General features: G+C 45.8%; 1 protein-coding gene across 2 annotated transcripts; it reads right to left on the reverse strand.

Annotated features, from left to right (window-relative positions):
* Nucleotides 1–653: 653 nt before the first annotated feature.
* On the reverse strand, nucleotides 654–16,234 carry tarbp1 (TAR (HIV-1) RNA binding protein 1). Of its 2 annotated transcripts, none has more exons than XM_048269040.1 (29): nucleotides 15,226–16,234; nucleotides 14,931–15,055; nucleotides 14,767–14,836; nucleotides 14,483–14,631; nucleotides 13,481–13,533; nucleotides 13,143–13,240; nucleotides 12,661–12,796; nucleotides 12,323–12,419; nucleotides 12,124–12,213; nucleotides 11,869–12,040; nucleotides 11,168–11,443; nucleotides 10,947–11,044; nucleotides 10,425–10,583; nucleotides 9,716–9,894; nucleotides 9,286–9,514; nucleotides 8,581–8,769; nucleotides 7,956–8,155; nucleotides 7,331–7,402; nucleotides 6,667–6,736; nucleotides 6,372–6,482; nucleotides 5,923–6,075; nucleotides 5,130–5,216; nucleotides 4,511–4,731; nucleotides 4,258–4,339; nucleotides 3,993–4,164; nucleotides 3,566–3,745; nucleotides 2,974–3,098; nucleotides 2,349–2,485; nucleotides 654–838 (listed from the first exon to the last, which is right to left on the reverse strand). In XM_048269040.1, the coding sequence occupies exons 1-29, from the start codon at nucleotides 16,151–16,153 to the stop codon at nucleotides 682–684; spliced, it is 4,815 nt and encodes a 1,604-aa protein (XP_048124997.1). In that variant the 5' UTR covers nucleotides 16,154–16,234; the 3' UTR covers nucleotides 654–681. The 2 variants fall into 2 exon arrangements, with proteins under 2 accessions (XP_048124997.1, XP_048124996.1); XM_048269039.1 differs by having other exon boundaries at nucleotides 6,667–6,787.
* Between the last annotated feature and the right edge of the window lie 367 nt (nucleotides 16,235–16,601).

Genomic DNA, 16,601 nt, shown 5'->3' on the forward strand with positions numbered 1-16,601 from the left:
ACATTGTGTTTTTTTTTTTTTTTAAATATATTTTTGGGCTTTTTATGCCTATAATCAAATAGGACAATGGAGAACGACAGGAAGTGAGTGGGAGAGAGAGTCGGGTGGGATCCGGAAAGGACCACGGGGCGGGAATCGAACCCGGGTCGCCGGCGTACGTGCAGGTGCCCCAGCCAGTTGCGCCACAGCTGGGGCCGTCACATTGTTTTTAATTTTATATATAAATTTTTGATGGGGTTGTATAGTATAAAATAATGAAAATTTTCATTTAATAAATGTTTAATCAGTCCTTTTAAAAACAGTTTGAGTCCAACTGGATTCCAAACCAGCATTGCAAATCCAATCATGAGTCAGTCTGTCAAGGTTCTTTGTTGAAGGTGGAGATCTGGGGGGGATGTTTCACAGAGGATCTATGGTGACCCTTGTGGATGGATAGAGAGGGTCAGTAGAGCAGGGGTCCGGCCACCTCTTCCAGTGTGGTGTGGATTTATCTTTTCTCTTTCAATTTTAAACCAATACCAACACATAACGCAGCCTAGACCCAGCACTGACTGGATCAAAGCATGTGCATGATCAAAGCACAAGGTATGGCTGTGGTCATCAGTTGTGAAAGTCTTTGGGGTGGGACAGGCTGTGTAAGGTGCGTTTGGGGTGGTAAAGCAGGGTCACTGGGGTCCAGGGTCAGTTGCTGGGGGGGATGTGCTGGCGCGTGTATTCCCAGACCAGCAGGGCGGCGCTCACGTGCACGTTGAGCGAGCGCGTGATACCCCGCTGTGGGATTTCCACACACACGTCCAGCAGCTGCAGCAGGTTTGCCGGGATGCCTTCCCTCTCATTTCTGTCAGGTGAGGAGACACATGGAGAGATCAGAAGGGATTCAAATGGGACAGAATCACAGCAGAACTGGGCTCAGCCTCATATATGCAGAGTTAAATAGATTAAGAATATTAAGTATACAGAGTTAAATAGCAGAGTTAAATAGATTAATAATAGATTAAGTATACAGATACATTATAAACTCCCAAGAATTTTGTCTCATTACTCGATGCAAATAAATTATTTGTTTTCCATTGCATAATGCACTTCAGATATCATCTCATGTCAATTAATTGAACTAGTGCAGTGCCCGTTCAAACATGCTATTCCTGTAGCCCAATTACATGCCTGCAGGTAGGCCTGCTTTACAAATAGGATGATAGGGGAAAACATAATTCCAGGTAAGCATTCAATAATGAATAGGCCTACAGATAATATAATAATATAATAAATGTGAAGTGAGCATAATTTAAGCATGGCTGCATGTGACATTTTTTACAAATCAAAATGACATAATCCTAACAGCTGTTTTGAGTCAAGGCTATATGCTTAGCCTATTGAATAACTTGACGATAGAGAAAACAAACCATTTTCTGGAATGATGCATCATATGGAATTTGCAACGGTGTGACTCAAAAACAGTCTCTGGTGGCCTATAAGTGACCTCACACTATGTTTGCTTGTCACTGGTTATGCTTTGCATGTGTGGCATTCTGAGACGTTCTTTAATTCGGGACCATTATCGCTCGTTTCAATTTAGGACCTTGCAGTTGGAATTGTCGTTTGCTTATTCAAAGTCTAAAGACAGTCCAAAGTAGCCTGGGCTATTCGAAGTGTCCATTTATTACACATCATTTTTTACGTCATTTTGAAGAGCCACTGCATAGCCTACCTGTGTGTGTTGGCATGTTGGCTTGTTGTTGCCTATCCACGGAGTTATCTTGCACTCGCTAAGTTTTTACCCATGTAACCTACACTGATCCAGTTCTGCCAAAGCCCTGCTTCTATCCTCACTGGTAGCTCACAGTACAGTGCTGTGTGGGAGGGGGAGCGGCTAGCGGCTAGCGGCAAAAGCCAATATGCTTCTTTTACCGATATATTTAACATTGGTTTTGCATTGGTTATTCAAACAACGTCAAATTTGGCACTGCACTTACTCATGCCCCTAGCAAGACACCTGCCAAGTTTGAAATCAGTCTGACAAACAGACACTTATTGGTTTATAGATAGATGATAGAGAGACGCTGCTTTCCCATGCAGATGCTGAGAAACTGGCCCATGCTTTTATTACCAGCACACTTGACTATTGTAATGCTCTTCTTTCTGGTCTAGTCAAGAAAGTGTTGAACAGTTTACAGATCATACAAAATACTGTGGCACATGTTTTAACTAGGACCAGAAAGACAGCCCACGTCACACAGGTTTTAAAGTCCCTTCAGTGGTTGCCTGCTGTTACATGAATAACATTTTATTCATTGATTCAAACCCAGATTGGGAGTGCACATTTGGACCGGCTGGCTGGCGTCCCCTACCCCAGGAGCAGGAGGCTCTTCTCAGGGAACCTGTAGTCCTGCAGGCTCTGGCTGTTGGCCGTCTGTTCCACTCCAACAATGCAGTAGCCTTCCGCCTTCTTCCCCTGCAGGAAGCCTGACAAGTCGACCGGTTTCACCTGAGGAGAGGAGTGCATTGCATGCTGGGGGTCTTGGGGAAGCCTCGAATGCAAACATATGCTCTACAGACTAGCCATTCAGTAGTTTATCAGTACACATGGCACTTCACCTTTAACACTGAATTACGATGTACGGCAGAGTCATGCAAAGTATAACCCTGGGGGACTGCTTGCAGTTATTAATGCTACACTACTACAATGCAGTAAGGGAGACAAAAGAGGGCCTGTCTGTCTACGTACAAAGAGAATGTATTTAGTGTATTTGCTATGACGTATAAATTATGGAGTGGAGCTATGAATCTTGGGTTACATACCCAGGTCATAGGCTATAAATGTTGTAACCAGGGGGATTCAAAGGAGGGCCTGTATCTGTATCCAAGTGTAAACATGAAGTGGGAGTGTCAGTGTCTGTTAGGCTACATTTGCTTTATCATACAATGGCAATAATAACGCAGTAAAACTAGCTCTAAAAACAGCCTCTGTCTTACCTCCATCAGCGGGAGCCACAGTTCTGAGGAGACGCTCAGTGCCTGGAACTGCTTGTCGCTGACGTGGCGGAGGCTATCCAGTACTAGACCACTGGCCCCAAAGATCTCGCAGGTGCGACACAACCCTGTGTTCAGACATAACAAAATAGATATCAAACAACAGAACTTTCTTTGTGTATGTGTGTGTGTGTGTGTGTGTATGTGTGTACACTTCCCCCGGATGGACTAAATGCAGAGGACAAATCTCCTTCAAGAAAATAAAGTAAAAATATATAGCCAATGAGGAGGCTCTGGCTTACTGCCTCTTGCTAGCTGCCTATTCATTATAAAGGCTCTTAAATGCTTCTGCGTCGACTCCATGCAATGACTACGCCGTCGGAGTCGGAGGGAGGTACACAGAGACGCAGAAGGGTCTGCGGGGGTACGCCATCGATTTGACGCAAAAGCATAAAACAACCATAACGCAGGATGACTTCTCTGCATAAATTCACATTCTGACAGAGGGGATTTCAGTCACTGCCTATATTTGAGGGGTGCCACAGTCTCACCCTTGGGAGTAAACACACTAATGTGAACAAAACTCTTCCCGTACCTCCAAGGTTGGTGGGCTTGTCGATGAGCGAGGCGACCACCAGGAGGGCACTGGTGAGTTTGCCCAGGCGCAGCGCCCTCTGCTGGGCTGCCAGCTGTGGCTCCTGGTCCTGAAAGCTCAGCCTCCAGGCGGTGATCTTCTTCTGCACCTCTGCCCAGCGCTCCTCCTGCTCCAGCTCTCCTGTCACAGTCACAAGCACAGTACATATACAACGCAAAAGGTATTCGCTGACTTGGCATGTTTGTGTTTGTTTATAGCAAGGGCCTCACTGAAACAGCGCAGGCCTGTGCGAATGTTACAGTAGTCAGACTTGTTATCAGGTGGAAAATATCTTTGAAACAACAAAAGACTGAAAATGCTGCTACAAAACAGCACCGAGCCCCAATACTGCTTGTTTACACTGTCTGCTTCCACCCACTGGCCGTACCTTTGTCCTGCTGGATCCAATCACCCGGCTGCATCTGGCTAAGATCTGCCACTGGGTTCCTCACAGGGAGCGATGAGTTCGCTGAGAACACCACCATCTTCTCAAACTTCCAAGGAGGTATCCATTCGTCATCTGCCAGTTCAGACAAGTGGGGGAATGCATAGAAGATGGTCTGGGGGGAGAAACAGAATGTAACAGATTGAATAGAGATACAGGATTGTGAATTTTCTGCAAATAGCATTCAGTCACAGTAACGCAAACCTACCTCTACACTATAGTCTATCAGTGGGTCAAATACACTGAAGAAGAAATGCTCCTGTATCCTAACCCAGTTTTTCATGGCATTTCTGCAAAGAAACAGTGATTATTAAACACCACACACACACACACACACACACACACACACACACAACTCCATATAAATGTAACGTGTTGTTGTTGTCAACACACAGTCACTGCCACAAACTAATCAAATGTGTCCAAATGAAATGTCCACAGAAACCCATCCACTGTCCCACCCGGTGTTCTGCATGGCCTCAGCCTGGTTCAGACAGGCCTGGATGACTGTGGCCAGCCCCCCGAGAGCGTCCGCTCCACCCAGCGCCTCCTCAGCCGCGGCCCGTGGCCCCTCTAGGCCCCAGACCCTCTTCAGGGCCAGAAGCGCATACAGACGCACGCTGAAGTTATGGCTAAAACACCACTGCAGGATCACCTCAAGGGCTTTGCGCCACTGTCCCGTCTAGGAGAGGGAGAGAGAGAGAGAGAGAGGGGGAGAGAGAGAGGGGGAGAGAAAAGAGAGAGAGAGAGAGGGAGGGACAGAGAGAGAGAAAGAGAGGGGAGGGAGAGAGAGAGAGAGAGAGAGAGAGAGAGAGAGAGAGAGAGGGGAGAGAGAAAGAGAGAGAGAGGGAGGGACAGAGAGAAAGAGAGGGGGGGACAGAGAGAGAGAGAGAGAGAGAGAGAGAGAGAGAGAGAGAGAGAGAGAGAGAGAGAGAGAGAGGTCAACAACGTAAACGTAACAAAGTCAACAGACATTTCAGTATTTGACCAGCAGTGAACATATTCTACTGGTGTTATTGTGATCATCCTGTACTGTATGTGTGTATGTATGTAGGGGGTCAAACAAAGACCCTCTCTCACCTTGTCCTTCAGTGTGGGCAGCAGCATGTCCAAGTGCACCAGCACAGACAGAAAGGTGCAGATACTAGTCTTAGTCTTCTCTTGGTCCTGAACAGATGATTGGAAAGGTAGACATTTTACTCACAAAAACCCGACCCGTGTGTGTGTGTGTGTGTGTGTGTGTGTGTGTGTGTGTGTGTGTGTGTCTGTGTGTGTTTGTTGTTGTATCACTGTTGCGACGGAAAATGACAAAGATGGACTTTAACTTTCTCTTGTTTTTACTTTGATACTTGTGTTTCTGTAAACTCTTAAACTCCTGAATGGATTCTTCTGTTAACATTTAACATAGTTCTTAATGTTTCTCATAATTGATACTTCTATTGCCTTTTGAATTGATTCTTCTGTTGGAGCTTAGTTAACCTAGTTCTTAATGTTCTTTTCTATTTGATACTTCTGTTCCTGTATTTGGTGGTCAAATCATGTGTTGTATGACGATAGAAATGTTCTTAACCCAGTTTTAATGTCCTTGGTTCTTAATGAACTCATTGTATTGAGAAAAGTGTGTGTGTGCAGAGAGGTGAAATGATACAATGGTACTATGATACAATGCGAGGTACAAATGTGTGTGTGAGAAACAGCTGATTGTCTCTTGGGTGCACAGACTTTGTCTCTGTATCCTGATTGCCTGATACATACGAGACTTCTCTGGAGAGATTAGTAAACTACTAACGAGAAAGACACAACCTTATCTCAGACTTTCAGTGTGTACAGATCTTTAAGCAACATTTCTTCCACACTGTATATATGCTCTTACACCACTAAAGCAGGCCCAGAACTGGTCCATGTGTGAAGGGTTGTGGTAGAGCATGAGCAGCATGGCCCACTCGATCAGGTACTTCACTGAGGCCTGGTTACTGCTGAAGCCGGCCTCAAAGGCGTAGCCCAGTAACGTCCCCACAACAAACTCCTGCAGACAGACACAACAAACACACACAGGTGTCATAACAACGGAGAGGGGAAAGGCAGGTGAGAAAACAACATCTGAGGAGAACGGAATGGGATGGAATGAGAGAGAATGGAGATTGAGGGATGACTGGAGAGGACACAGGACAAACTAATGTGGAGAGAGGAAAAAAGGAGAGAATGTATTAGTCAGAGGGACAAATAGAAAATCAAAGCCTGAAAGAAGGAGCAATATAGAAAGATAGAGATGGTTAATAGTTAGAAAGACATGGAGAGAGAGAGAGAGAGAGAGAGACTCACCCTTCTCAGTTTGGGCAGCAGAAACAACAGGGTCTGCCACACCCTGTTCCTTATGCGGTGCTGCAAGGAGTTGCTATAGTACCGCGCTTTAGATTTGGATATTCCTCTATCCTGTTAGAGAGGGAGGGTGGGGGGGCAAAAAAGGGTACGGGGGGTGAGGGAAGATATTCACACCAAATCAGAGAAAGAGCAAAAAAATAAACTGAAAAAAAACAGTCATTAATACCAACTACATAACGGACATACACTCACACCCCACCTCCCCAGACAACCAGCCCCAGTGTCTCATTGGTACCTTCTCCACTAACTGCAGCACCAGCTTCTCCATGAGTGTGTGCTGGAGCTCACTGGATGGTTGCAGGTGGCTGAGGAAGGCAAGTGCAGAAACACGTGGAAACTGCTCGTCCCTGTTGTCACTAACAAAGCAGTGGAGCAGAACAAAGTTACAATGCTTTTATTATAGTCATCACACCTCAAAGCCTCCAACCACTTCAGACGGGTAACTATGACATTATATACTTGGCTCTTATATGCAAAGTAAGGGATAACGCCCTTATCGCGGAGGGTTCAGATTAAAGGTGGAGGCAATTCCGTATAAAGGCACACCTTCAAGGCCGTTACTTGTTCAGTTTGTTGTAGCCTACAGTACAACTTTCTTTGGCCCTAACAGTGATAGTGGCTTACAGTTAGCTTGCTTCCAAGCTCAACCATCGTCCTACTATGGTTGTTATAGTTACCATTCAATAAGCATTGATATGGAACAGTGATTAAACTTGTTTTACCAGATCTACTTTATAGGTGTCCCGTTATTCAAAATAAATAGCCATGCACCAACCAATCAGAGAAGAGCATTTCTTCTTTCCAGGTGATAAGGTGTATTTAAATATGTGTACAGTGGCACACACGAACACAAACAAGCTTGTGCTTGTTGTCCTTTCCTCAGGCTGGGAGTGGCTCACCTGGTGATGACCATGTTGGCAGCACACTGGTCCCCAAGCTGCTCCACATAAACCTGGACTTCCTGGATCAGCCTGTGAACATGAGCTCACTGTTAGCACAACTCACACTGGCAAGTGGAATATGAGGGGGGCAAACACAAACACGGCAGCTTTAAGCAGCAAAGACGGGAGAGGACACAGGACAAACTAATGGGGAAGTTAAAGGTGGAGTCTTCAATTCTACTCATTTTGTCTTTTGAGCAAACTGCTCATGGTGCCCAAGCTGTGCATTGGGCGTGTGCACTCCAAAAACATCCCTGGAGGTCATACACAGACATGAAACAGCAAATATGTAACAAAGTGGTGTTGCTATTGCACCCAACCAGCGACATAGACTCATAAGCAAGGAGGGAAGGAGTGTAATTTGCTCAAATCTCAACAACCTTTCGGCAGAATCAGAGAGCCTGGGGAAAAGTGAGTAAATAACCTTTATTTATATAGCACTTAGTCACAAAGCCCTGTACAGTAATAATAGAACAGGCAGGAAAGGGAGACAAAGAACATAAGTCCTTGTACATAAGACAATCGGCTACACACAAACACAGGACGCCAGACAATGAAACGCATAAGAAATATGAATCATCACCTCTGGTCTCTGCGGAACACAGGCCCATGCAGACACGCCTCTGTCAGGATGTCTAGGTGCGTCAGGGTGCTGGAGAGGCAGGTGTCATCCCCAGGTGCACTTCCTGAGTTGGAGGGCAGCCAGGTGTGGCAGCAGTGGCTGATGAGCGTGTTAAACACGCCAGACTTGACCTCTGACAGCTCCATCAGCTCACAGCCGATCTAGATGAAGAGTCTCACATCACCACTTACATTAACATCCATCGGGGCAACTTTTTGAACAGTGTTGTTCTCTGTATCGCCCGTCACCTTTTCTCTCTGTATTAGTATGTCCCTTCTGACCTGACAACAATGATAACTTCATGGGTCACGTTCATTACATCTATTCATTTAGCACACGCTTTTGTCCAAAGCGACTTACAAAAATGAGGAATAAGCTGCAAGGTACAAGGAATAGCATTCAAGCTACAAGTCATGTTTAGAAAACATTTTCCCATGATGTGTCACTGTCTCTGTGCTCGATTTGTTGGTCTTCCCCTACTCAATCTCATCATATCTACTTTTTTCTCTCTCTCTCACTCTCCATCTGTCTCCCCCTCTCTTTCTCTCTCCAGCATATCTCCTTCTCCTGGTCTGTTCCTCCTGACCTGCTGTATGGTGCTGGTCAGCGTGGGTGCCTGTTCTGGGGTCAGCTCCAGGGCGGTCCTGTGGAAGGCCAGCCGTACGAACGCCTGCAGCGCTGGCCAGAAGTCATTAGCGTTACCGCTCAACCCCTGCAACACCTTCCAGCTGAGAGCCACCGCCTCTGCACAGAGAGACTCTTCACACAGCACCATCTAGTGGACATGGAGAGACTTTAAAGACCATTCACCATGTTCACTATGTGTCAACTGACTGGTTGAAGACAAGCATGTTAATACGTATAGACATAAATATGAAACAATTGAATGCAAGAAAGTAGTTAAAAATATATATTAAGTAATAATAAATAATACGTCTAAAATATAGGAATTCTAAAAAAACATACAACCTATCTACATGACAAAAATATCAAAGATCCGTAACAAACATCACTCCATGCCTCTAGTTCTGTACCAATGGATGGGATGATTCAAATGTGTCCAATAAGGTCTTTCTAGGGACCCTGTACTGACCTCTTCACTGCAATAAAAGCCTGAGATATAGGACGGGTTTCCCACATATGGATTAAGCCTAGCCCTGGACCAATAGTGTTTCAATGAACATCTACATTTAACAAAGCTTTTAGTGTAGGACTAGGCTTAGCCACGTCTGGGAAACCGGCCCATTTAAGCCTGACGTAGTGGACTGGACTGTGAATGAATGAAGCTGACCTGTGGCAGCAGAAGGGCCATGAAGTCCAGCACGGGCAGCACCAGGTTACTGGGCAGCAACGCGAGCGCCTCCACTGCAGCCTGCAGGGCCACACGGAGCCCTGGGGCCTCTGGAAATCTCAGGGGGCCAGCAGCCCGCTGCAGGACGCTCAGGCAGGCCCACTGGTCACAGATGAACTGGGCAGCAACACGGCCCCAGTCTCGAAGCAGGGGACTGTCATCAATATCACTGGACAGAGAGAATAACAACACATATCACTAATAATATACTATCATTATATCTCTAATCATATATAATGATGAATATGCAGCAGGATTTGGGAAAGTAGCGATGCAATGTATTCAACATCCTATGGTAGAGCCAGTTGTTCCTTATACTGTACACTGTTTAATGCAGTGAAGAGAGAGAAGAGCTCCATGTCCCACCCACCTGGCTGTGGCCGTGGGCTTTAGTAGGGCCTGGTTGAGGTGCTCAGGGAGGTAGAAGTAGTCTCTAAAGGAGTCGAGAGAAACGCTGCCATGAAACGCTTCGCTTGCAGTCACCTCACACAGCAGAGACAACACTGACATGGCCACAGCCTTCTGCACCTGCCCATGGACCGAGGGAGCCTGCAAAAACACACATCCAGCCAGAGGGATGAAATACACACATTCTGGACACTCTAATCAGACAGCGCAGGAACACATTTCAAGATTTGGACACGCAGAAGATTTACTGTAACAGGGTCAGCACTTATTCCAGCTGTTTATGGTGGCCCACATTCCCAGGGAACCCAGTTGTGAGATTATAATTTAAGCTCAGGACAGCAGCAGAACTTCATGCTGCCACATACATTCCATAACTCTGTCACACAACAACATACTTCTTCCAAGAAAATGAACCCTCACTATGTACTTGTGAGTGAAAATCTTGAATTACCCCTTGGGGATCAATAAAGTATCTATCTATCTATCTATCTATCTATCTATCTACTTTCATGCCTAAAAGAACTATGGAAATGATCTGATAGCCTGGAGACATGAGGATGGCATTTGCTCTGTATGCTCTTGAATTTCCCCTTGGGGATCAATAAAGTATCTATCTATCTATCTATCTGTCGATCATATGGTTAGTGTGGCAGAGTCTGGCGGTGGGGTACCTGCTCGGCGGGTTCGCTGAGGATCCGAAGGCTACCTGCACAGACACCAGGCAGGAAGCTCTGTTGCATGTTGCCCCGGTACCACGGCACCCCGCTGAACTCCTGCAACAGCTCTCGGAGCACGGCCAGATACAACCCAGCCCGCTCTATGTCACACACCTGACAAGACATGAGGGGGAAAAGAAACAGCAAGAAAGAGACAGAAGAGAGAGAGAGAGGGAGGGAGAGAGAGAGAGAGAGAGAGGGAGAGAGAGAGAGAGAGAGAGAGAGAGAGAGAGAGAGAGAGAGAGAGAGAACAAACACATGACGTCTGTTAAGTGCAGAAAACATCTGTAGGCACATGAACATAGACCATAAGGACGGTAAAGACAACTGGTAAAAGTTCAGGTTCAGGAAGGCTGCTGATGGAACAATACACTGTAGATGAAGTAGAGGCTGGCAAATAGCAGAGAGTAGGTAGGAAATATTGCATGGAGTAGACAGAAAGGCAGAGAGCAGACAGAGGAGTGTCTGAGGGCTCACCTCCTGCAGCTCCCCAATCAGCCTGCGGGCCATGAAGGTCTGAACAGGCTCCACCACACTCAGCGCTAGGGCTGAAACAGCAGCCGCTACACCGTCACCTGGGTAAGGCAAACGGACAGAACCACAGAACATGACCACAGCATCAGACGAAGCAGCCAAATGCATCCACACACACACACAGTCTCACACACACAGTCTCACACACACACACACACACACACCTGCGCTAGACTCTGGGCCCGCGGCGCCTGTGCGTCTCCTCCTCAGCTGGAGGAGGCGCAGCAGTAGCTGTAAGCTCTTGTCACTCTTGCGCAGCGGCAGGTAGAGGCTGGTGCTGAGCCGGCGCAGGACGTCCACCAGGGGGAGCAGCAGGCGCTCCAGGGCCTCCTGTACATTGCCCCCGTCTCCACCACGGCTCTCCGCCACGTCCGCCCAGAGGAGGATGGCGAGGGCCAGGAGATCGGCCTCTCCACCGTCCGGCAGGCTGTCTGTAGGCTCTGGGAGTCACCGCATAAAAACGCACAGCCAGGCTCTGTCATTTCCACAGACACACAGTTTTTCATTCCGCTACACACACTGGGCTTAACTGCTACTTGTGTGTAAGAACATATTGATACACTCAAGTACTTGGACTGTACAGTACTAGAAGAATTACTGAGAACCCTCTCATACCACAGTACAGCACCAGCCCAGCTGAGTCAGCTGTCCATAGATGTGTTATATGGGACTTTCAATGAAGCCAACAGGCCGGTCTGTAAAAACCCGCTGATAGACCTCTGTTGTTGGGTTCATTGCGGCTTTACATGACATTCTTTACAATCATATTAGATGGTTTCTACTACCCACATTTACTTCCACTGACAGCCTGTTCTTGGCTGTGAAGGACTAATTCCTGATCTTGCGCCCTGTCTCAGGAGCTCACCTGCACTGGCCGGTACAGTGAGGAAAGCCTCCAGTCGGCGCTGGACGTAGCCCTCCACCGAGGCCTCCTCTGTGGCTACACTGGTCAGCTCGACCTCCTGTGGTGTCACGGTGCTTGATTTCCCCACGGTGGACCTGAACTTGTCTTCATTATTCATTAGCCAGTCACAGACCTGTTCAAACTCAAGTTTATTTCAGAGGAAATAAACAAACGTGATATTTCTGAAGTTGTGAAAAGATGTTTGAAGAGTTCTACCTCCTTCCACAGTGCAGTTCCTCGGCACAGAGACTCATCCGGACGAAAGTGAACCAGGAAGCTAAACGCCTCTTCTAGAGTCACTGTTTGCTTCAGAAGAAAGAGAGAAGGAATGGACCGAATTCATGCATACGGTCCTTATGAAGGCAATTTATACAGAAAATATGGTCACAATTCATTGAGGCAGAAATTGTAATACCACATCAGTGAGGCAGAGGGCGCTGTGGAGCAAGAAGCACTGAGCAGCACCTCTGAGTAGAACCTGGTGAGTGATCATCGTGCAGCGCAGCACCTCCCTACAAACACAGACCAATGGTTTACAAGCATGAAACTTTTAATCACTTTTATTTGTGTTTAGTGTACAAGACTCTAATCACTGCATGTTCAATCAATGAGAAATCACTGTGTTTGATTGCTGGCAGGAAACTTTTGCAATTCAAAACGTAAGATACCAACCATTCAGCCAATTGCAAAAGTCATATTAATCTATAAATTTTCCCCCATATTCCATCCCGTTAACATATGGATTGTGAATACCTGAGTGCCAGCAGCCCCTCTGGGTTTAGCAGTGGGCAGGGTGGGAGGCGAGCCAGGGCCTGGGACAGGAAGAGGAGGGGGACAGCACACCAGTGCCGAGATCCCAGCCGCTGCACCAGCTGCAGAAGCACCGGTCCTGGAAAACAGCAACGTCGTTAAAACAGCATTAGAGCTGCATGTTCAATATACCATAGAGACAAACGAGCCATTAAAACAGCATTAGAGCTGCATGTTCAATATACCATAGAGACATCCTCCTCAAACTTCAGTCTCGTCTCTGCCAATACAGACTCAACAGTCATGTCTGCTTTAAGTAAGTGTTTAGTTACATTGGCCTTTTCAAAACACTTTACACACTGAAATTAAGACAACAACTTCAAAAAATCCATAGATCAAATTATTTCATCAGTTAAACTGAACCAGCTGAAATGTACAAGGGCATTTCAGAGAGGTTTGACAAGTTATTATTTAGCTTACTGTACCTTTGTTCTCTTGGGGTAAACTGCCAAAGAAGTTGACAAAGAACTCCTGAAGCTTCAGCCCAACTTCAGGACATTCCCCAATAAGTTGATTTGTTGACCTAGATATGAGATGTTAAAACTGATTACATTTATTTTGTTAAAATAAGCAACAAAATAAACCATAACAAAAAAAAACACATAAGGTCCTCAAGAATGTGTCAACAGTATGTAAATATCTAAACTGCACACATTCTTAAAGATCCACTTTAACCTACCACACCCATTGGCACCCAACAAAGTGCTTCAACATCAAATCAGTCTCAATGTCTTCCATAAAGCTAAGCTAAGGTTAGTCTTACCTGTGGTAGAGAGTGCTCTCAGACAAGACATCCATGAAAGGGCCAACAATGAACTGGAAAAAAATAGAAGCAAAATTAGAACATGGTCCTCACTTACTTCATCCCATTTACATAAGTAAACAAACAACAAGCCATTCCTTTAAAACATGTTTCCAAGTAAGTCTGCTATACTGGGGAAAGGTTGTTGATACTTCAGATTGACAGCCAATTAAATGACATCCCTCCATCCCTGGCTCCTAAAGCTACATGTTGATGCCTTGAATTGTTTTGTGGCCAAAGTCCAAGCCACTATGTTTCCAGCTGACAGCGCAGGAATTGTGTATTGAATGTCCGTGTTTAGTAGTGAACAGACACACACAACGGACAGTTAAAGGACAGTACAGAACAATTTGATAAATTTAACATATATTTTGTTGGATTAGAATCATGGACAGTGCCACTGAGCTGCTCACTCCCTCTCCGCCCCACTACTCTGGATCTTCAGAGTTGAAAATGTAATGTAAATATAAATGTAAATCAGGTTTATTATAGTTGAAGTATACTTGCGTGTACAAGGAATTTGGTCTCTGCATTTATCCCATCCGTGAATTAGTGAACCCACAGAGCACACAGTGAACACACAGTGAGGTGAAGAACACACAGTGAGGTGAAGAACACACGGCTGAAGTGCCCTTGAGCAAGGCACCTAACCCCTCACTGCTCCCCGAGCGCCACTGTTGTTGCAGGCAGCTCACTGTGCCGGGATTAGTGTGTGCTTCACCTCACTGTGTGCTGAGTGTGTTTTACTAATTCACGGATTGGGATAAATGCAGAGACCAAATTTCCCTCACGGGATCAAAAGAGTATATATATACTTATACTTATACTTACACTAACCCGGAGCAGTGAGCTGCCTTGCTACAGAGGTGATCGGGGAGCAGTGAGGGGTTAGGTGCCTTGCTCAAGGGCCGTGCCCACTGAACTGTTAGCTTGAATATGGAGCAGGTAATGAAGAGACCAAACCTGGGAGTAGGCCAGGGCGATGTCCGGACACTTCAGCAGCCGCAGCTCCAACAGGTGGTACACTCCTTCCTTCATCACCGCCTTGTTCTCGCTGTGGAACATACGCTGGTACACGCACAGCAACCACGAAGGGTGCACCAAGGCAGCACCTGAGAAGCACGCACACACACAAACACATACGCACACCCACACACACAAAAGGGATTGTTGTCATGGTGGGGATAAATAAGAGAAAGGTTAAAGGATTGACTGTTAAAGGATTGAGTTGACTGTGGGAAACTCACCTTTGTTGTCACTTGCTGTTGTTTCAATCAGTGTGTTTACCCGGTTTAGTACAGGAAGCACCACATGAATCTGGAAAAAAAATCCATTCATCAATAATGTAACCTTGATTGCTATCATTTTCACAATTGATTAAGGGTATTTGTTTTATTTTTTAGTTCATCACCTGATTTTCCTCAAGAGTCTCTATCACCAATACATAATCCTGCCAGAATCGCTGCAGTACTTGACTTTTGCTGGGTGTCCATCTGAAAAAGCACATCTCTTCAGAAGAAACATGCCTCTTAAGATCTGCCAATGACAGGAGAATAATTTAAACCAGGGGGATGTCATGGGCTCGCTCATGTACCATGTTACTTATCTGAATATTTCACTTTTTAATAGACCTGGTTGTAGACTATAGCACCCGGCTGCACTATGTGACAGACAGAACCGTAGTCAATAAATTAGGGGACACGCACCTCCGTCTGAAGATTCGAGAGACGCGAACTCCATGTTCTCTGCTTCGGAGTGAGCGACACATTTCTTCAACAAGTAAAGGGCTCGCTTGCGTGCCACGTTATCTCTATGGGTCAGTCCTGACTGAATAATTTGCCAAAATGATTGTGACCATCTTGGGTCTGGGAGGTAGTTATGATGGTCATCGTGTAGTAAGGACATTTCTCTAGGTGGAAAGAGGTAGTCTGAGACGGCAGTAAGGCACAGTAATGTCCGAGATGTTGCAGTCGCATTATTTTCGCCTTGGTGCCAGCTGCAAATATCAAACAATATGCGATGGAGGATGTCTCTTCTGTTGCGGTCACTAACACAGTTGAGAAGCCCAAACAAAACACGAACGAGGATTTTGGACACCCGTTCATCCGACAGGATTCTCACTGCTGCGAGAATGCATGATGTCAACTTTACTATAAACTCCGGGTCAGACGTCAGTGAAGGTAGCAGAATTGTAAGAACCTCTACTGCTACGTCTATATCAAGCTGTGTTTTGCATTGGGTGCCATCCTCCGCCTCCAAGTTTTGAAACACTGGTAAGATGATAAGAGTCAGTTTTTCTACTTCCCCAGAGTCACGCAAAAGAGCTAGACAGCTGCTAAGCAGGCGACAAAGAGCGTGAAGCGTCTTATTTCCGGACTCGTTTTTATGTGAACCATTTTCTGAAATTTGTCTTAGAAGCGGCATACATCTCTCCCACAAGAGAGCTCTCACCTTGCCAGAAAAATTATCCCGATTCTCATCAGAGCATCTCACATTAACTGCGTCCAACAAGATGGTTACTGCCTCAACCCTCTCCAAATCTGGCCACGATTCTATCGGCCAGAGAAAGGAGTCTAAAACCATACATGTGTTGGAGCAATTCGTTAAAAATTCATTTATCAGAAGAGACGACATTCTGAAACATTATAAATCAACCTCTACAAGCTGTCTTCCCCACGCTTTCCCCAGCGCACGACTTCCGGACACAACATGTGCAACATTCACCACACATGCGCAGAATGATAGAATTATCAATGACGTCAAAAGCTAGCGAGTCAAGTCTTGGCTGATAGTAGAGGGTTCAAGCTAATCAAGGATCTTTGCTGATGAAGTCTGAGTTCACCGTGCTACAATGATTTTAAGTACCAGTTTTTATGTTATGTTGACAATCGATTCATTGCCCAAAAGTAGGTCCGCAGTTTTCCACTTACACAATGAGGTTGTTAGCATTAAAGTGGACATGAAACACTGGATGTAGGCCTATTATCATAATGTATAGGCTCACACTTTGACCTGTTATCACCTGTCTCACACTGACAGGTTTAACACTGTCAAAGAAGAAGAATAAGTAATCTAAAGTAGG

This window comes from Alosa alosa, chromosome 18, assembly GCF_017589495.1.
Source record: "Alosa alosa isolate M-15738 ecotype Scorff River chromosome 18, AALO_Geno_1.1, whole genome shotgun sequence".
In the NCBI taxonomy this organism is placed as follows: domain Eukaryota; kingdom Metazoa; phylum Chordata; class Actinopteri; order Clupeiformes; family Clupeidae; genus Alosa; species Alosa alosa.